General features: G+C 35.4%; 2 protein-coding genes across 4 annotated transcripts; both read left to right on the top strand.

Annotated features, from left to right (window-relative positions):
• The first annotated feature begins 3081 nt into the window (after positions 1–3081).
• Positions 3082–8912, top strand: LOC107781174 (OVARIAN TUMOR DOMAIN-containing deubiquitinating enzyme 11). 3 transcript variants are annotated; one of them, XM_016601834.2, is made up of 10 exons: positions 3082–3235; positions 3476–3710; positions 4870–4943; positions 5272–5326; positions 5441–5515; positions 5877–5950; positions 6032–6080; positions 7140–7224; positions 8522–8578; positions 8681–8912. In XM_016601834.2, the coding sequence occupies exons 2-10, from the start codon at positions 3525–3527 to the stop codon at positions 8725–8727; spliced, it is 702 nt and encodes a 233-aa protein (XP_016457320.1). In that variant the 5' UTR covers positions 3082–3235; positions 3476–3524; the 3' UTR covers positions 8728–8912. The 3 variants fall into 3 exon arrangements, with proteins under 3 accessions (XP_016457320.1, XP_016457321.1, XP_075079579.1); XM_016601835.2 differs by having other exon boundaries at positions 3101–3235; positions 3510–3710; XM_075223478.1 differs by lacking the exon at positions 3082–3235 and having other exon boundaries at positions 3238–3710.
• A 2623-nt stretch (positions 8913–11535) lies between these two features.
• Positions 11536–20979, top strand: LOC107781173 (protein PAT1 homolog 1). The gene is made up of 5 exons (XM_016601833.2): positions 11536–11990; positions 12116–12270; positions 13219–13275; positions 14071–14146; positions 18115–20979. Exons 1-5 carry the CDS (start codon positions 11930–11932, stop codon positions 20208–20210), a joined length of 2445 nt encoding a protein of 814 aa, XP_016457319.2. The 5' UTR covers positions 11536–11929; the 3' UTR covers positions 20211–20979.
• Positions 20980–22140: the final 1161 nt, after the last annotated feature.

Raw genomic sequence — 22140 nt, 5'->3', positions numbered from 1 at the left:
TCGGAACAACAATTCATAATATTCATCTTTGTTAATTAAAGGACAAGATTTAATGGTAAAACGGGTTATCTCAAAATAGTACTTGAACTTTCTCTAGTTGTGTTGCAGCCACTTAATCAAGAATTATATGGTGTGTCAGATAAATTGTTGGGGATAATTTTGCCAATAGTGGTGTATTGGGTATATTCAGGATTGTATTGTATGCTTGGGGGTATGGAGAATTATAGGTTGCATACCACGAAAGATGAGAATGAGAAGAATTTGTTTATAAAAAAAGAGATTGTTAAAGGGGTTCTTCTTCAACAGGTTGTTCAGGTTGTTGTTGCCATTGTTCTCTTCGCGGTTTGTAACCCCATCACCCCTTTATTGCAACGTTTCTGTTTTTATGCAATTTTTCTGGTTATAAAAAGCACTTGGTTTACTCGAGATTGGGGGAGAAAGAGAGAATCTAGAGAGGAGGGAAGAGAGGAGAGAAAAAAGGAAAATTGTGTAACTAAATCTCTCGATTGAAGACACAAATAATGGATTGGGAGTCTTTTAAGATGGACTGTATATATTTTGTAACTAAAATACGTTTAGGTCGGATAAATATCAATACATGGACATTTTTCGTAATAAGGTTTCAAATAGTGTATAGGAATGAACAAAATCCCTATATTCTTTAGAGGAAAGGCTTCACATTCTTGCTGGGTATATATTACAACTTCGCTTCAACATCTTAGCCGGTGATGTTCTTGTTCATCTTCTTATCTTTCTTCTCTTTCTTTCTCTTTATAAATTATATTCTTACGCTTAGAGAATTTTTGTAATACCGATTCAGTTAGAGTTTTCTGTAAATAAGACGTTGGGTTTTAAGATACAAAAATTTTACGGCCTTCCACTCCTCCATTTGTGCTATCAAATGCATAGAGAAGCAAAAAAAAAAAAAAAAAAAAAAAAGTACATGAAAAAGAAAAGTTCTACCAATTGGTCGCCTGGAGATAAAAAAAATCTCAGAATATTAGATATTCCAATTAATGAAGACGACACCATTTCTATTTTGGGGTATTTCAAATATGTGATATTATTCTATACAATTTTATAACTTTGAGGAATTCAAATGCATTAGTTATACTATTAAAATTTTAAACTATAACACGATTGTATGTATATCAAATTAACTTGAAACTTCTACTACAAATTTTCTTCCATTATCACTAATATGATACTATATAAGTCAGATTAACACTCTAAAAATTTGTGTCCTTTCAATAATGTCATGGAATGAGTGGAGAATTAGTCGTTTGGCACGGTAGATAAGAAAATAATCTTGGAATAAAAATTTAGTACCGTTTATCTTTTGTTTGGTTACTAATTCTATATAAGTTATCTCAGGATTAAAAATAGTACCGAGATTACTTATACCTATCAGTAGAATAGTAATCTAAGAATAAATTATCTCAGTATAAAAGAGTAAAATTGCAATAAGAAATAATACCATAATAACTAATTTAACTAATCTCAGTATAACTTATCACCCATCATTTTATAATGTATTGTATTATATTGTATTGTATCGTTTTATAGATACAACGTTTGAATAGATTGTATCGTTTGCTGTTGTTAAATAACAATTTTGTTATTTGGTTTGACTGTATTGTATAGTACTGTAACTGATAAGTTCACTAAAATACCTGCAATTATTTTAAATAAAACTTATCAAGAATTACACATAAAAATAATTTGAGAAAATCTGTTTCTACTAATTTATCATTAATTATGTAGCTAGGAAACCAGAGCAAAAACCCAAAGAAAAATGTTAACTAATACATTAGCAACAAAAAAAATTTAAATGATGGAAAGAGACAAAGAATCGAACGGAGACTTGGATACAAAGAATAGGGCGAACCAACTCTAGAAAAGATGGAAAAAACAAAGTAGGTCAATAGGTTGGAGATTTGGAGTTTAAAAAAACTATAAAGGATAAAATAGAATTATAGTAATAAGTAAGGGTATAATTGGAAAAGAAAATAAGAAACGATCACACCACACCAAATCGGATATTTCATAAAGTGGGGCTTTTGGTTATTCCAGAATAATGAATTTAACAATACGATACAATCAATTTTAAATAAACAATCAAAACAAATATTGTTTTAGGATAACGATACAATACGATACAATGGGCAACAACCATCCAAACAAGTTGTAAATCCCAATATAACTTATTTTCAAATCAAACGACTCGTGTTTGACATCATTTTTGAACGATTCTAACTTTAGCCACTAATGAAATGGAGAACAACTTTTTATTGTACTTGAAGAGTAAATTTGAAACTGACATTAAATTCCTATTTTTATTTTCCAATCAGCCCTTGTAACTATGTGATTGCAAATTACCCTAATGGATGACCATTTGAAAACAACTAAACTAGTGTCAAAGGCAAAGGACAAAAGACAAACAAAATCAGAACAATAAGGACTAAAATCAACATCTATGATTTTCAATTACAATTCTTGTTCAAAATCAGTCTAAATCTCCATTAAATGACTTCAAATTTTATATACAACCTCCTTATATTGTTTCTAGCAATTCTAAATAATACACACTCCAAATTTCTCACAAAATTAAATTCGGAATCTAAACCCACATATTTAAGCTTGTTAAAAATCTAATTTTCACCATCCAAATGGATTTGGTTTGTTGAACTAATATTTGGGTTACAATTACTGATTCGAAAATTAACTTAAAAGCTTGAGCAATCGTTTTTAAAAATTAAATAGTAATTTTGAGAACATATTGGAGTTGAATGTTGAATCTTAGCCTATTATTTTTGGGTTAGTTGATTGTAAATTAAAATATGAGCTATAAAATGGAAAAGCAGGTTCTTATGTGAAATTTTTCATTTTTTTTTTTTTGGACCTATTCCGTTTTTTTTTTTTAAAAAAAAAAAGAAGATAAATGTCATGATTTTCGCAAACACGGGATGTTTGTTTAACAATGAAATAATCAGGCAAAGCAAAAGTCAAGTGCTTTGACACAAGAAGCTTCTATTTCTCGCCCCTACACGCTTCCTGTTTTCTGTAGGCGTTGTTTGTTTACCGAAACATTCAATCAATCTCTTTATAGATTTGCCTGTTGGGTTTGTAAGAGAATGACGTTTTATCTTACTCTTCATAAATATTTTACAAGCTATTTACTTCCCTCAACCAACTCTTTCCTTTTCCTTTCCCTTCCGCTATCTTCCCTTCACAGGTATCTCTCTTTCTTTTCTTGAAATCAAACTCACACACACTAGAAAACCGTTGTGTTTCCTTTGTCAATTTCCTCAATTTGGTTCTTCATTTTGGATCTTTTTTGTTGGTTGTTTTGTAGTTTTTTTGGTTTTTTTATTTGGGTATTTTTAATTTTGTGTATATATGCTGACAGTTATCTGATTCGATCCCTACAGACTTTAAAAGATTCTACTTTTTTTTCGTGGATGTTGTTTAATAGGAAATTTCTTTCTCCTTTTTTGGTGTGTTGAGAGGTTGTTTGACATAATATGAATGAATCCTATGGAAATTCAAGAGCAAGCTCGAGTTCTACTACATCTAGTTTGAATAGTAGTTCACACGGTACTGAGGATGATCATACCATTGCAAGAATTTTAGCTGAAGAAGAAGAAAATGCTCTCAAATATGGTGGCAATAAACTTGGGAGGAGACTTTCTCATTTGGACTCAATCCCGGTATGATTACATTTAAGTACAGTTGATATGATTACATTTAAGTACAGTTGATAGTCTCTTTAAATGGAGATCTTGTGGAAGAAAGAAAGTGATTTTACCCCTTTATCTAGAAAGGTATCTGGTATTAAGTCTTTTGTGATCTGATGGACTCACTATCTTGACATGTAGAGGTTTGTGCCGAGATTTGCTATTAATTCGTAGTGTCTGCTATGATCTTTGCAGCTCAATGATAAATTGACTTAGGTATTCTATAGTATCTCTCTTTCCCTTTAGCTAGCTAGAAGTGAGCTTGTTCTCTTCAACAAGCATACGCCGACCAGAATGGTACTGATATTTTCCGTCTCTGTTTAGCTGACTCCCTTGGGTTATCCCCGCATCATTCCAAAATTTCACCATAAGTGGATCCTTAAAGGTTAATAATCCAGAAGTGATTTGCTTGTTCGATGGTACTTATCACTTTTCTCCGAAGGCTATTGAATTAGCTAAACCATGTGCTTGGCGATTGTCCATTGATGTCCCTTGGGCCTATTCTTCGTCGAATACAAGAGCAGGAAGAGCTTCTGTTCCATCAATGCAAGTGATTCCTGCAACATCCCTTACTGTAACAAAACCAGGACCATCAACTCCAACTGTCCTTATAGATAGGCGAAAACCACCTCCTTGACACTTTATGCTACCAAGCTTCTCTTAATGCCAGCTTTATCGAGTTAATGAGGTAATGGAACTTAGGCAAAGATGGCTTGGCCCCAGCTAGAGTGTAGGCTTGCTTTGCATAGGTTCGGGTAACTAAATCCAGATAGAAGAAAATCTCAAGCTTGACCAAGGATGCGAGAAAGGGAAAAAGGTTGTTGCGAAGGGGACACTTGATCAGTTTCTTCTCCTTTCTAACTGATCCATTGCGCGTCACGTCACCCTATCCATAGAGGAAGAAGGAGAATGTTCAAGAAGTTTAGAAATCCGGGGAACTTTTGACCTTTTTATGAACAATTATCTAAATTTACATTTTTGGGGGCAACTCTTTCAAATTAAATGAGTATAATGTGACCACATGTATGTATCCAAAGGTTGCTTCTCTATATATTCCTTTTTGAGCTTTAACCCATGAAAACCCATGTTGCACTATCTCTACATGCTACTTATAGTCTTATTATCCTTGCAGCACACTCCACGGGTAATTGGGGAGATACCTGACCCAAATGATGCCACACTAGACCATGGGAGGCTCTCTAGCAGGTTATCCATCATTGTACTGACTACTGAGCATGCTATAGTTGTTCAGCTTGAGGTCATTGGTTGACTTATTTTGTGAATCCAGTATTATGGAACTTAATTGACATGATTTTTACTTCATATTTATTGATTAATTTTAGTTTTTCAATTCTTTGTCCAAATTATTATAGTTTCTGCTCATAGGTTATCTTTTTCTTCATTAGTGTCTTTCTATATAGCTTAATTCATGCTTTAATTGCACTTAGCACTTAAAGGGTGAAATTTCTTGGTGCTTTTCTATGTTTTTCGCCTTTTGGCAACTCGGATCCTATTTGTAACTTCTTTGTTTCAGGTTAGCGACATATGGTCTTGCTGAAATGCAAATTGAAGGAGATGGAAATTGCCAGGTCGGTCTCTTTTGACTAGTCGACAAACTCTCATTGAACTTGAGACCCACCTGCTACTTATTAATTCACAGGTGATTAATCCTGCTATATGACTGTCTACTTGGCTTATTGTAGTTTCGGGCCCTTTCGGATCAGTTGTATCATAATCCAGAGTATCATAAGCATGTAAGGAAGGAGGTCGTTAAACAGGTCTGTTTGCATTTTTTCAATATTTGCTTCTCATCTCTTGCCTTTGGTTGTGAAACAGGATGGGTGAAAAGTTGAGATTACATAATGATTATGTTTGAGGATTGTGTTCATCCTAGATTAACAAATCCTGCAGTTTATATTCGTTTTCGTGAGTTTTAGTAGAACTAAAGTAACTTGTGCATAATAATAGAGTACTAAAAATAAAATATCCCGGTGTTTGCTTGAGACTCATCAGCTCAACTGCTTAACCTAATTTCTGGATCTATTAAACATCAACAGAGTCCTATACTTGCTTGAGTTTGACGCCTATGTCTAGTTTATGTCCTACACGTTTCTTATCCTAGTTGGCAATCCATTTCAGCTAAAGCGCTTTAGAAAGTTATATGAAGGTTATGTGCCCATGAGATACAAAAGCTACTTGAGGAAAATGAAGAGGTAAGCTGTCTGGTCAATTTTCAGTGCTTCTTATTAGCGGGAAATCTTAATACATTACCAACATATTCTTGCTCTAACCAGGTTGGGAGAGTGGGGAGATCATGTCACTCTACAAGCCGCTGCCGATAGAGTAAGTTGAAAGTTTCTCTTTTGTCCTCAACTAGCTTTTGAGGCATATATACGGTACACTTGTTAGTATGTAAGACAGCATTTGAACACTACGAACAAGAAAAGCCAACAAATTATACTGTCAATAAAGGTGTATTGCCTGGATAGTGGAACTGTTGCATTGCAAATTTAAGCTTTTTAAATGAGAAAAAAAACAATGAAGCAACTTTGTTAATAGTATCTAACATTGCATAATACACATAGTGGAATAGTTTCCTGTGAAAAAGTTGAAAAATTTTAGGAAGTGAATTTTTGAGTTGGTGTTGGTATATAATATGGTAGCATTAAGAGTTATGAGTATTAAGGCAATTCGGCTCAGCTGTTAACCTTTAACCATTTGGCTTTTATGAAAATTATTTTTCCTTAAGAGAAAACCCCTCAATGTATTAAAATGGTTCCTGATTAGAACTCTTTGACGGTGAAATTTAGAGCTTTATTCTTGCCCAAGGCTGTCGGAGAAAATAACCAAGAACATTTCTAATAATCCTCTTACTTTCTTACAAACGCCGGCATCTTCTTATTTTTTAGCCTGACTTTTTGTGCAGTATGCCTGTGTTGCATGTAGGTTACTGAAATTTAACTGTAGATATTAGAGCAGAAATGAGAAAAAAAGTTAAATTTGCCCTGTTTCATCTTGTCAACCTACATTTACGCTTAGAAGGCATACAAATGTCTAAGACATCAAATACGAAGGCGGATTCAGGATTTAAGTTTGGTGGGTTCAGCTTTTAGGTTCTTACCACTAAATTTGCTACACTTTAGAAATTATGGGTTCAAACTTGAATATATTTGAAGTTCAACATAGCATCAAACGCGAAAGCAACTTAAAAGCAGGAGATCTACTACCTAAAGAATTTCCCGCAATATGACCATTCTCTTGCTCTTTTACCTTTGTGGAACTGCTTTAGATATTTGTGTTGTTAATCAGCCTTTCGCCCTTATGCCCTCTGCATTTTTATTTTTTTGCTTTCCCGTTTTGGGTGACTGATGGTACTTGTGTTTGCTTGTATTTTGTTTGCAGTTTGGGGTAAAAATATGTTTGGTCACGTCTTTCCGAGACAACGGCTACATTGATATTCTTCCCAAGGACATACAACCTTCTAGGGGTACATACATTTTATGTTATTTGTATCTAATGATCATGGCACAATCAATACTTCTGATTATTAGTTCTTTAACTTCCTGCTTGAGTTTTTAAACTCAAAAAATAAAATAAATACTTGAAATTTACAAATAACTCTAAAATAATGATATTATGATATAAATTCCAGAATTTAAATAATAGTACTTGCTGGTTTTGTTTGAGACACTAAACCAAAAGTATTCTTCTGAACTTTGTAGCATGGTCCTACTTTGAACTCTCTAGCATGCTCCCACTTTATTATAAGAATACATATATAAAACAAAAATGAAAAAAAAAGGAAAACAAAAATGAAAAAAAAGGAAAACAAAAATGAATCATTTTGTTTATTTTGACAAATGGATGTGCTTTTCTCATTTAGGAGAAAGTATCATCGTATTGCTTGGTACCACACACAATAGATTGTGAGTGGAAGTATGTCGAAGTGAATTGGTACTAACTAATTTTTAAATAGTAAAACTAAAACACCTTTAATTTGTAATGACATTGTTGCATCATTGAACGAGGCTGATTCTAATGACAAGAATCCTTCGCTGTCATTTGTGAACTGTGGATCATTTGTATGTTTACAATTAGTGAATGTAAGCTTTGTACAGAGTTTCCTGATGCTCTTACTAAGAGCAGTATTAGTTGCTATCAGGAGAATTTATCTCCAGAGTCTTGCTTCACGTGAAACACACAATTTACTGATGCAAGCACTTATTAAGCGTTATTTGTTACAGACGATAAACTTGATCCGCTGCCAATAAAGTAACATCAGATCGTCGCTCCTGTTTTAATAGTTCTCTTTTGTTATGCTAAAATTGTTTTCTCAAGAAATTGAATATGCTGAACATGTTTAATGATTAAAAAAAGGCAGCCCGGTGCATAAGGCATCCCGTGTTCATGCAGGGTCCGAGGAAGGGATGTATCCCAAGGAGTGTGATGTAGCCAGTCTATCCTAATGCGAACATTAGTGGCCGCTTTCACGGCTCGAACCCGTGACCTATAGGTCACATGGAGACAACTTTACCGTTGCTCCAAAGCTCCCCTTTAACATGTTTGATGATGTTCTGCTGATTATATTTTCATAAACAAACACATCCATGGTGATCTTAGGAAAGACTGAGTAAACCTGATCAGATTAACTCTTATCTTAACAAGTAAATAAATTCCAAATCACTTGTTCGGAAATGTGTTGGTGTGGCGCTGACGAACATTTCTTCTCGATATGTTTAATCTCTTGAAGACAAAACTTTTGACTTGTTATTCTTGATTTTCAGAATTGTGGCTGAGTTTCTGGAGCGAAGTTCACTACAATTCGTTATACGAAATTGGAGGTAAGTGTCTTCTTGCTTTAACTATTTCTGAGTTCAGAATTTTTTGTCATAGCTATTCTTGAATACTAATTTTTGCTTTACTTTGAACATAATGTGCCACAGAGGTTCCAGCTAGAGTGCGCAGAAAGAAGCATTGGCTTTTTTTCTAAGGCATTCACCACCAAAAATACTGCATACTGTATATATTAATACATCCCTGAAGAAATGCTTTGTCCGGTCGCTACAAAGCATGGCATGCACATATAGCAAATCATATGTATAATATTTATTGCTGAGTTTGTAAAAAGAAGAAAAATATGATTCAATTTTACCCGATTTCGGGATATATTAAGTACTATTCTTTTGGTTCTTATGTTAAATTCTTTCACGTTCACGTGATGTTAAAAATCTTTGATATGCCAGTAGAGTGGAAAATATAGAGAACCTCTAAAGAATCCTAAATTATTGAATATTTAATGAAACTGGTTTAAATAGAGCAAGTTAGATAGTGAGAAATCTCTTTCGATTTCAATACATATTTTCGTGAAGACAGCACGGGTTAGCCAGTTTTCAGGACGGTAATCCAAAAATAGTTAGTATTTGTAAAATCATCTAAAAATAGCCACTATTTTAGCTTAAACACGGAAAATTTCAGCATAATATATTGTATTATGGAGTTCCTGCGTATAAACTCCCAGCGTATTATGTTGGAACTCCAACACATTATGCTAGAATTTTATATGTAAAAAACTTGAATTTCATTATATTATGCTAGAATTTTTCAGAATTTTTAAGGGTATTTTTGTTCAGATTTTATTTTTACACGAAAAAATGGCTAAAGAAATTTCGATTACTTTTGAAATTGTGAATATTTTTAATAGTGATAAATCTAACTATTTCTGATTATTTCCCCGTATTTTCCGCAGTATTCATGTTTTCCTTCTTTGATTTATCTTATAACCACTAGCTATATACCCTCGCACTTCCTATTATGTATTATTATTATAATTTTGAAAAGTTACTAGAATTGGGAATTTTCTATTCGTACTTTTGTTTGCTGAAGTGTTAAACGTCATTCTCCATTTCAACATTATTGAAGCATATTTTTATTCCACTCGAGTAGGATCAAATTTTAGAATTTTTGTTAAAGCATATTCTTATTCCACTTAATAGATTGTTGTTATTACATGCAAGTAGTGGTGATTGTAATTAGTATTAAAGCATTGCTTCTTCTCAATAACAAGTACCCTCTAATTCGGTCATGTATATGATAATCTATCTAAATAATTTTGTAAATACTTGGCTATAATATCTAATATTTAATAAAATTGATATATATATATATATATATATATATATATATATATATATATATATATATATATATATATATATATATAATATTCTAAACTAAAGTTGGGGAGATATAATAATATAAGAGGAGTGCTTTACTCAGATTTCTTAATGTTTCAATGATTAGAGATGCCTCTTGTAGTCTCAAGATCACTAAAATGACTAATTTGTCCCTTAAGAATAATAAATCGATTATTAGGAGGAAAACAAGTTCAAATAGCATATAAAACAAAGCTTTTACCATTTAATGAAAAGTTTTTATAACCACACAAATGTCATGGCTCCACAAAACTTTTACCCCTTAAGCTTTTAATATCACAAATTTTAAAAATCTTCTTCTTTTTTCTTAAACTCTGTGTCGGGTCAAACTACCTCATCTAAACTGAAACGAAGGGAGTATGAAAGAATATAAATTCATGTGATTCCGTCACATTATGAAACGGCAGCCCGATGCACAAAGTATCTCACGTTCACGCAGGTTCGGGAAATGGCACATCATAAAAGGGCAGTCGATTGTACAAAGTATCTCGCGTTCATGCCGGTTTGGGAAAGAGCCGTATCCAAGAGGTATGATATAAACGATTTACTCTAATGTAAGCATTAAATGATGTTTTCGCGGCTTAAACTCGTGACCTATAGGCAGAGGCGGAGCCACTATTTGAAACTTGAGTTTAGAGTTCTAGTCATTTTAAGTTACTGGGTTCTAAATTAATAATTTGTACATATTCAATGGATTTTTTTAAGACAAATACATGGATTGGACCAAAACGACTAGGTTCAGCAGAATGCGTACTCGATAGGCTAGCTATGCCCCTCCTATAGGTCACACGAAAATAATTTTAGTGTTGCTGGCTCCCCTTCATAATAATCAAAAAACTAACTTAAACTTGTATTTAGGGGTGTTCATAAAAATCCGAAAAACCAAACCAAACCGACCAAAAAAACCGATACTTTTTGGTTTGGTTTGGTTTTGTTTTGAAATTTAAAAGCCGATCAAATTTGGTTTGGTTTTGGTTTTAATATAAAAAACCGAACCAAATCGAATATAGGAGTAACTATTTTAAATTTAGAATTACACCTGTATATATGTATACTTTTATACAAAGTTTCAAAAATTTTATAGAATGTTAATCGTTTGCACTTTTAGTATAGTTCTTTACCTTTACATTCTAGTTTGATCGGTAGTTTTTTTTTGTTAAGTGTAAGAATCTATTTCTTGTTAAAAATAATATATTTTTAATTGAGTCCTTAAATTATTCATCACTATTTGATTCAATTATCATCAATATATCTTGGTAAATAATAGATTTCTCAAAGGGCAATTGATTTGATAGTGCTACGTTAAAAATGTGGTCTCCGAAATATGTTTTTGGTAATGTATATCTTATATTTAAGAAAAAACCCGACAAATAACCGAAAAAACCGACATAAATCGAATCGAGAAAAAACCGACTTAATTGGTTTTGTTTGCTTCTAATATTTGAAAAACCGACTTACTTGGTTTATTTGTTTTTTAGGAAAAAATGATCCAAACCGAATCATGAACACCCCTACTTGTATTGTTAGTTAATAAATTAATTTAATTTAGGTGTGAATAAGTATTTATTTATTTATTTTCTACTACTAGTCACAACTCAAAAACAAACCTAAAATCCTTCATGGGGCTAGGTGTTCTTTTATAGTATGTGATATCAGCATCCACTCTCGCTTTTTCAGGGGAGCAAAACAAAACAAAAATTTGACCCCCTCTCCCCTTTTTTCTTCCTCTTCGATTCCTCGAAAAACCTACTACTTCATCTATTACTTACACTCACAAACAACACACCTATAATAGTTAGATATACGTATATTTACGCTATGTGCTCTTCTCTTCACATATTGAAAACCCTATAAAAGCTCAGTTCTCTTTGTTGATTCGGTGGAATGTTCATATTTTAATCGTTTTTTCTCTATGTGTGTATGTATGGTTAGGTTTAGTATACTTTCCAATTCTTCAGTTTGAGATTTTTGCTGTAATTAATGGAGAAATTCGATAGTAATGATTTCAGCAACTTGGCTAGCTCCTCCAGCTCTATATCAGGTTGAATTGATTTTACTTTTATCTCTCTGGTTCTAATTTCGTGCAAATCTACTTATTACTTCTATCAGTTTTTTTTTTCTGGCCTGATTATTGGTTTTCTTTTTTTCTTTTTCTATTTGATACAGAGGGTGCGCTGTTTGATGCATCACAGTATGCCTTTTTTGGGGAAGAAGTTGAATTGAGGGATTTAGAAGAGGATGAAAATAATGGTGTTCCTTTGTTGGGAGGTGGATTTGGTGATGATGAGTTACCGGAATACCATTTGTTTGAGAAAGATGAGGTACATACTCCCTCTGTCCCAATATATGTTTCGGTGTTTGACTGGATATGGTGTTTGACTGGATATGGAGTTTAAGAAAAAAAAATCTTTTGGAACTTGTGGTCGAAAACAAGCTCCACATATTTTGGCTATAAATCGCGTCATTGGGGGAAAATGGGAAGTTTAAAATTATATTGTTTCTAAATATAGAAAGATATCATTATTTTTTGGGACAGACTAAAGGAATTAGTGTCACATAAATTGAAACAGATGAAATATATGTTTTACAATTGTGGTAGGATATGGACCCTCTTTCTAATATATGGTGAGTTATGTGTTATCAACTTGAGAAAGGAAAATATGAAAGAGATTTAACTTATACGCTAAAAGATTGAGTCTTTCTACCTAATTGTTGATCTTGTGATTAGAAAGATTTGACATGTGAAAATCCATTATATCGTCTGTTTGGCTATAACACATAGGAGTTGTTATTTTTTGATGAAGTAAGGTGTTGTATTGCTGGCATCCAGAAGATGCAAATAGTACAAACACAGGAGCTATTATTTTTCATAAAACAGTAATTTGTGGGTCGTGTAAATGGCGAGAGAGTAGCCAGTAATATTTTCTTAACTACTCCTAGGTGCTAGTCAAACATTTTTTGCACTTTACAATCCTTATTTTTGACTAGGTGTAATTGTGCTTAGCACATTTGCCTTTCAATCAATTAAGAAACGAGCTTGGCACATCTTTCCACTGGGGAGTCAATACAATAATATGAAAATACTGCAGTTCCGCATCCCAGAACTTACCCTACTGTGCCTATTACCTTGATTTGATACTGTCTTGTGAACTTGTACGTGCTCTTTTGAATATGATACTGTGCTTATTAGCTTGGCAAGTTGCTGATAAATTGTAGAGTTTTGTAATATAGTTTGCTACCACTAATTAATTCAATGCTTTTGTTTCCAGGGATCAGCTTTGGGGTCTTTATCTGACTTAGATGATCTAGCAACTACATTTTCAAAGGTCAGCCATGCTGCACTAGTTTGAGTGATGGTTATGATTCTCTATTACCTTCATAGTATTTCTTATGTTTAGGGTTGGATGTTTATAACGTTCTCTAATTTTCTATCTTCCTAGCTGTATGGGTCTGTTTATTTTCATTCTACAAAGTGGGGAGATTTTTTGCAGCGAGATTCCTAATAGATGAAATTTTTTACTAACTTTTATTGTCTTCCATCAAAGGCTCCTGGAACTAGGGGTTCTAAACTTTATGCCAGCATCTCTTTGTAAATACTTCGAGATATTTTCTGTAATTTCAGGAGGTGCTTAGTACTAGTTCTCTCTGTCTCCCCATTTACTAGAGATAGTTTGTTTTTCTTAAGGAGTAACACCTGGGACTTTTAAGAGTATTCTATATGAATGCTTTCACAACATTCTGTGATTTCTGTAGTATGTCTGTTCAGCTGTATTCTCTAAATGTGCTTTTATGGTATTGGTACCTTCCGGGTTTATATGAATGAAACAGTAACTCAATATAATTAATTCTTTTGATTTGTAACTCTTGTAAGAGACAACAGATCCTGATGTTACATGGGCTTGCTGCTTTGGATTTACTTTTTTATCCTTTATATTATGCAGTTAAATGCAATATAATTCTTGATCATCACTAATTAAAATAATACCATAACAACTTACTTGTACTCAATCAAAGAGAATGGTTGGTATTGAGATGCTCCCTTTTTTTTTTCCTGATAAGTAAGGGTATTGAGATGTTCTTTCTTGAGACTTACGTGAATGCTTTTCATTTGTCTCTTCTAGTTGAACAGAAATGTCACTGGGCCTAGGCATCCTGGAGTTATTGGCGACCGTGGATCAGGATCTTTTTCCAGGGAAAGTAAGTGCAGGCATTGATTCATCATTCCTAAAAGTTTTAATTTTATTTGCTGAATCCATTTTGGGATTTTTTGGGTACATATATGTGAAAAGAGAATCCATATTGGATTAAGTTGTGGACAAAACATAGGAGATTTCTTTTTTAGGAGTTTGTGTTACATGGTAAAAAGAAATTTACCTTTCTGGATTCCTAGTTACGGCGTTCCGAATTATCAGAATTCCTGATTATGGATACAATATTTAAGAATATTCTATATGCTTAACCTTAGCATATAAAATAAATTTAGCCCATTCAACATATAACTTAAATAATTCTCCTGACATTCAACAATGCCTCAAATTCAAAGAGGTAAATCAACTTGAGTTTGTAAATTGAATTGGGAAGTCAAATCAAATATGTAGGAGAATGTTACTGCTGAAGGAACAATGTATATTTTCCTCATAATAGTGTTGGGGAAATTTACTTGCCATTGCCGTGAGACAGAACTTATTGGGCCATGGTACTACAGTAAATGCATAGACATGGCTGATTTGAGGACATGCATGCTGCCAGCTTGACTTGATCTCTGGCAAAGCAAGCATGACCATCACAATCTTTCCCCTTGTCTGCCAAATGGGAGTTGGATACTCCAATTGAAAAAGCAGAAGATGTCTCTGTATTGCATTGATGAGTGTGTTTACTTGTGGAAGTTCTTTCAATATTGATCCGTTTTTCCTCAATGCCACATTTCAACTTTGTGTCCTTTTCTCTACGTTGTTGCTGTCCAATACCTATACTGTAACTACCCTTCCTAGATCCCACTTGTTGGATTACATTGGGTATGTTGTTGTTTCCCAGTGTTTTGGATAGTGTGCGGCGACAAATAGCGACGAAGGCCCGCTTCACTGAGACGAGAGGCGCGCAGCGAAGCGCTCGCCTTTTTGATGTGAAGCGACAATTTATACAAAAACGTAAAATATTATATACATATATAAGACTATAATTCTACTATGTAAGACTATAAGTTAATAATTGAAAAAAAGGCAAACAGAACCAAAAAAAGGGCCTCAAAACAGCCTCTGTTTCTGAAAAAAAGGGCCTCAAAGCAACCTCTGTTTCTGATAAAAAGGGCCTCAAAGCAGCCTTTATATTTTGCCAAAACAGAGTCACAAAAAAATTAAGAGAAGAAGAAAGAGGAAGTGAAGAACCTCTGTATTTTGCTCGAAAATTAGAGCACAAAAACAGACCTCTGTTTCTGCTCTTTTCGTCAAAAAACAGAGGAAAAAAGAAAAAGGAAGAAGAAGAAAGAAGAAAGAAGAAAGAAGAAAGAAGAAGAAAGTAAGGAAACTCAGAGCTCATACCTGGTCTTTCAATGGCAGAAGCTTGATGAAGAAGAAGATGACACTTGGAAGAAACCTCAAGCTTTGAGATGAAGAAGTTGAAGAAGTTGTTTTGTTCGAGCCCTAATCGCAGTTCCGACCTTTTCTTGTTGTTTTTTGTTCGAAGTTGAAGAAGCTCTGAACTCAAGCCCTAATCGCGACCTGTTATTTTAAGTTTTGCCCTTCTTTTTTTAAAATAGCGACGCTACAGTCGCTACTCGCTACAGTGTCGCCTCACGCAACACACCCTGAAGCGACCGCTATTTTGAAACGCAACGCAACAGTTGCCCTGTAGCGATACTGCCTCGCCTCGCCTCACGCTATGTGCGCTGAGGCGAGCCCTATTTATAACATTGTTGTTCCCTAAAAGGTCATTTTTAGAGAGGCTTATTTGGCATAATTACCTGCGGAAAGATACATGCGACACAACATTTAGGTTTTAGAGTGGAAAATTGTTGTTGTTCTTTGACAAGTGAGTAGCAGTTGTGGCAAGACAACTCCACCTCCGACCAAGAGGTTGTGAATTCGAGTCTCTAAGGGAGCAAAGTGGGGAAGGGTCACTATTGACCTCTAGGAAGGGGTCTTTTTTTGGGGTTGGGGTTAAGGATTTACCATATCCGAAAAAAAGGGAAAGAAAGAATTATCGCCATTCTTCACTGGCTGTCCAGCTAAACCCAATTCTGTAAAGAAATTGACCATAAGGCATAAAGTATCTTTTCCCTTTTGTCTTGTTGGTTATTTTATGTTGGATTGCTATACATTATGTGATCTAGCAGCATCTGAGCTGGGCGAACCTGTAGTTTCTTCTTTACCAATTTAATTGTTTGATTTGATTGGTTTGTGGGGTTCAAAGGAGCTGTTGACTCGCGTTTGACTTCAGCTCCTACATCTTCCATGTTCTTGAGGCCACCGTTTCTCCTTTTATCCATATCTTGTGTATTGAAACAATGATATATCGCACATACAATGCACCTATCGAATTGCATGCTATTAGAGGGCAGCTTTAAGAGATCTGTGTATGTGAAGATTCTTTTGGTTATCACTATCTCTTCGGAATGTTCACTAGATTAAATATTTTGTTCATAATAGTGTTAATAAAGGATAACTTAACGCACGCTTAAGCTCTGAAGCTTAAGTTGTGCGCTTCCCCTCACTTATTTGGCGCTTTGGTTTAGGTGCCAAGGTGATAAGGGCGCACCTTTGTACTGATGGTCACTGTCTTTAAGAGCATAATACTAGACATATAAAGATAGTTGACAAAGTGATACATTAATTGTTAATAGAACATCATGACTGAACTTTTCATCTATTAGATAACAACAACAATAACAACCTAGTAGAGTCCCACAAGTGGAGTCTGGGGAGGGTAGTGTGTACGCAGACTTGACCCCTACCTTGGGATAGAGAGGCTTTTTCCGATAGACTCCCTGCTCAAGAAGATGAAAAGAAACAATTGAAACAAGCAGTAACAACAACAAAGGTCAGAAACATAAAGATAGTACGAGCAGCCTAAGAGCCAGAAAAATAGATGGAAGAAAACAATAGCAACAAGTAGTAACAATGACAAGATACTAGGAAACCGTAGCGGAAAATAACATGTAGTACTAGCAATCTACGGTAAGACGCTATCGGACTAGTCCTACACCCGGTACGGAATAGAAAAACGCTCAACTACCTACTAGCTTTCAACCCTAATTCTTGACCTCCATACATTCCTATCAAGGGCCATGCCCTTGGTAAGCTGAAGTTCTGCCATGTCCTGCCTTATCACCTCTTGCCTATACTTCTTAGGCCGCCCTCTACCTCTTCTTTTACCCGCCAAAGACAACCGTGCACACCTCCTTGTTGGGATATTTAGGCTTCGCCTTTACACATGCTCGAACCATCTAAGCATGCTCGAACCATCTAAGCCTCACTTCCCCATCTTGTCCTCCATGTAGGCCACACCCACCTTCACACGAGTATCTACATTCTTAATCTTATCCAACTTAGTATGTCCGCCCATCCATCTCAACATCCTCATTTCTGCTGCTTTCATCTTCTGCATATGGGAGTTCTTGACCGGCCAACACTCTGCCCTATACAACATGGCCAGTCTAACCACCACTCTATAGAACTTACTTTTAAGTTTTGGTGGTACATTCTTGTCACACGAGACGCTAGATGCTAACCTCCATTTCATCCATCCCACCCCTATACGGTGTGTAACATCCTCGTCAATCTCCCCGTCCCGTTGAAATATAGGAATTAGGATTAAGAAAATTGAAATTTAGTATTAGACTTGCCACTAAGAATTTAACATCTTTTCAGCTAAATTAGAAATTTAAAATGGTTTTGAACTTAATTATAGCTTTTACCTCTCTTTTTTTCCAAAAGAATTATTGTTTGCATTTATATTTACATTTTTTTTGCGTTATTTTTTAATTTTAAACTTTGCTTCATTAGCTTATTTTTCACCAAACCCCACACTTTAATTGCGCTTTGCACTTAAAGCCTCAGTAGACTTTAATGGTATTCTCGCTTTTTGCTTTTTACGTCTCTGGTTCATGATTGTCATTCTTGTGATGGCTTGCCATGCGTGTCTTTTTGATTGATGAAAGTTATTTGCAGGTTCATCTGCCGCTGAATGGACAAAGGAGGCAGATTTTCCTGATTGGTTTGATCAGAATTTGTCTGACAGTGAATGTTACCAGGAAAGCAAAAGATGGTCTTCACAGCCACATCTCTCTGCTGTGCATCTTGCAGAGTCAAAACCATTGTATAGAACATCCTCATACCCTGAGCAACCCCAACAACTTCAGCACTTCTTAAGTGAACCCATTTTAGTACCGAAGTCATCGTTCAGTTCTTTTCCTCCTCCAGATGGCCAGTCTCAACAATCCTCACCTTGCAGCCATTTACGTCCGCAAAACATATCATCTCTTGCTGCTGGACCTCAGTCTCCCTATTTCACTGCTAATCTCTCTTCTTTGTCAAACTCTAATATGCATTTGGCAGGCTTTTCTCATGGGCTCCATTATGGTGGAAACATGTCACAGTTGAACACCACTGGCCTTTCACTTAATAACCGGCTGCAAAATCAGTGGACCAGCCATGCAGGACTCATCCATGGGGACCATTCTAGTCTCTTAAACAGTATCTTACCACATCAGTTTCCTCATCAAAACGGGCTATTATCCCCTCAGATAATGTCCCCTCTGCAGCAGCAGAGACTGCATCTTGCAGTCCAGCCGTCTTTAGGTCATTTTTCAGCACTACAATCTCAATTATTTAATTCCTGCCCTTCACCATTGCATCTGAGCAAATATGGATTGGCGGATTTCAGAAATCCAAGATCTAAGTCATCACATAAAGGTAGACAGAGTGAGTATTCATCCAAACAAGTTACTGACGGTAGTAACCACAGAAGGGAGAGTAATGTGTCACAGTTCAGATCTAAGTACATGACTGGTGATGAAATAGAGAGCATTCTGAAAATGCAGCATTCTGCAACACATCGGAATGATCCATATGTAGACGATTATTATCACCAAGCTCGGCTTGCAAAGAAAGCAGCTGAGTCAAGATCAATGCGACGGTTCTGTCCAAACAAGGAGCAATCTTCACGGTCGCACAATAGCACAGAAACACAGCCTCATCTTCATGTTGATGCTCAGGGGCGGGTTTCATTTTCTTCTATCCGCAGGCCTCGTCCTCTTCTTGAATCTGATCCACCAGGCCTTGTTTCTAATGATGGCAGTGGTGAACAGAAGATATCTGAGAAACCTTTGGAGCAGGAACCAACATTTGCAGCTAGAATTACTGTAGAAGATGGTTTCTATCTTCTGCTTGAGGTCGATGACATTGACCGGCTACTTCTGTTTGCTCAGCCCCAGGATGGTGGTGCTCAACTCAGGCGGAAACGGCAAATCCTGTTAGAAGGCATGGCAACCTCGCTTCAGCTCGTTGACCCCCTTGGAAAAAGTAGCAGTTCTGTAGGGCTTACCGCTAAAGATGACATTGTATTTTTATGGTTGGTATCTCTTCCTAAAGGCCGAAAGCTCATATCAAGGTACCTTCAGCTTCTTATTCCTGGAGGTGAGCTTGCCAGAATAGTTTGCATGGCAATTTTTAGACATTTAAGGGTCTTGTTTGGTGGCCTTCCACATGATGTGGAAGCAGCAGAGACCATTACTAATCTTGCAAAAACAGTCTCTGCATGCGTCAGTGGCATGGACCTCAATTCGCTCAGTGCTTGTCTAGCTGCTATTGTTTGTTCGTCAGAGCAGCCTCCTCTCCGCCCACTTGGAAGCCCTGCTGGAGATGGAGCCACTGTTATTCTAAAGTCTGTTCTTGATAGGGCAACTTATCTGTTAACAGATCCTCAGGTTGGTGGCAGCTTCAGCATGCCTAATCCTGCCCTTTGGCAGGCGTCTTTTGATGCCTTCTTTGGTCTACTTACCAAGTATTGTCTGAGTAAGTATGACAGTATAATGCAATCAATACATGCACAGACTCCGTCAAACACAGAGATGATTGGTTCAGAGGCTGCAAGAGCCGTAAGTAGAGAAATGCCTGTCGAGCTTCTACGTGCAGGTCTTCCGCACACGAATGAGCAGCAGAGGAAGCTGCTGTTCAATTTTGCTCAGCGGTCCATGCCTGTTACTGGATTTAATGCTCATGGTGGAAGTAGTGAACAAATAAATCCCGAATCCGTAAGCTGCTAAGATAAGCAAATACAGTTGTACATTCGTAACTCTCAGGGTGGTCGTCTAGATGCTTTTTGCCAGAAACATGGTATTCTGATCCAGAAGAAATAGAAGGCTGGAAGCAAGGGTATGCATATATATTAGGCATCGCTTTAATGCCTGGAGTTCCTCTTCCTCCTCCATCTTGTGTTTTCTTTTTTCTTATGTCCCACCTTCCTTTCCCGGTTTCTTTTTCTCTTCTCGTTCACTTTCTTTTTTCAGCTTTCCTTGTTCGTTATTGAAGTAGTAGGTGGGATTTCTTTTAACTTTTTCCTTCTTTTGTCCTACTAGCTGTGTATTATGTGCAAAGGTGAAGCATGTATTAATTGTTCTTTTAAGTTTCTTCGTCTAGAGAGCTTATTTTTATGCTCTTTTGGTTAACTGGGATAAAGTCTGGAAAGGTAGAATGTCAGGTGGTTTATGGAGACTTTTGGCAACTCTTGGACTTTGGTGTTTCCCCTCGTTTCTTTCAACAAGGTAAAAAGACGTAAACTTTGATGGCTAGTAAGAGAACAGGATTCTCCCCTGTAGTTTCAGTTGGAGACATTTGCTAGAACTGAAACTTTTATTGATTAAATCTGTATTAAGTAGATGTTCCTGTTCATTGACAATTACTCAATTACCTTCCCCCGAATTGTTTATAATGTTGCTCTGAAATGTCATCCCTATTGTAAATTGAAGTATATGGGGTGGCATAGAGGTGAACTACTGTTGATCACATTGTGTATACAATAGTGCTTTGTCTTTATTGTTGCACTGCTAGAAGGGCAGCCTGTGGTGCATCAACACGGGCGCCCTTTCTCTGCTGTGTTTGTGTATGATGATGCTATTGCCCGTTCAGTAGCTAGGATGAGTGTAGCAGTTTCTGTTGATAATAGATGCAAATGCTGATTTTTCTCTAGTTAAAGTAGATATATGTCATTACCCTCCCCAGATCTCACTTATGGGATTATATTGGGTTTGTTGTTATTGTTACAAAGTAGATACATGTCAATGTCAAAGCAGTTCCTGTTGATAATTGGTGGAGGTTTCATGTCAACTTCATGCAATATATATATTATTATGGCAAAATACCTTACCACCCCCTAAACTTGTCACGGATTATTAGTTACAGCGTTAAACTATTTGCGGTCTTAATTACTCCCCTCAATTAGGCCTTTTGAGAGCTATTACCCCCCTGGATGCTGATGTGGCAAATTTTGTTGGTGCACTATGTGGATTTTTCTGTATATGTGATATGTTTTTGAAAAATAAAATATATTTTTTACCTTTTTAAGTATGTTACTTTTTTAGATAAATTTTTTCGAATACAATTTATAATAAAACTTGGATAGAACTACATTATTTAGGCTAAAAAAAATTATTTGGCTAAAAATAATAAAGTTTTAGTTAATCTTTTTTTGAATTTGACCTGAAAATAAAGATTTATACAATTGAAATAAATAGCTAAGACATCTAAAAAGTTATAAAAATACATAGTTTGAAATTAATTATTTTGGCTATAGTTTTTTATATAGCTCTAAATTATGGTGCTCTAAAAGTTTTTACAAATTTTACTTGAAAAAGTAAAAATACACAATTGCAATATATAATCATTGTTTCAAAAGAAGAAATAAAAAGAGTGTACAATTGCAACAAAAATAACTAACTCTATGAATACATTTTTAGAGCAATAAAAAAAAGGCAGCCCGATGCATTAAGCTCCTGCTATGCGCGGGATTCGTGGCAGGGCCGGACCACAAGGGTATATCGTATGCAGCCTTATCCTGTATTTTTGCAATAAGTATTTTTTAGAGCAATAAGTATGTTAGAAATAATAAGTTATTTCTTGCAATTGTTCACTCTTTTTATTTCTTCTTTGATGTAATGACTATTTATTTCAACCGTGTATTTTTACTTTTTCAAGCAA

The sequence above is a fragment of the Nicotiana tabacum genome, chromosome 10 (genome assembly GCF_000715075.1).
Source record: "Nicotiana tabacum cultivar K326 chromosome 10, ASM71507v2, whole genome shotgun sequence".
NCBI classification, from domain to species: domain Eukaryota; kingdom Viridiplantae; phylum Streptophyta; class Magnoliopsida; order Solanales; family Solanaceae; genus Nicotiana; species Nicotiana tabacum.
The sequence above is the reverse complement of the archived record's forward strand: the minus strand, read 5'-3'. Positions and strand labels throughout refer to the sequence as shown.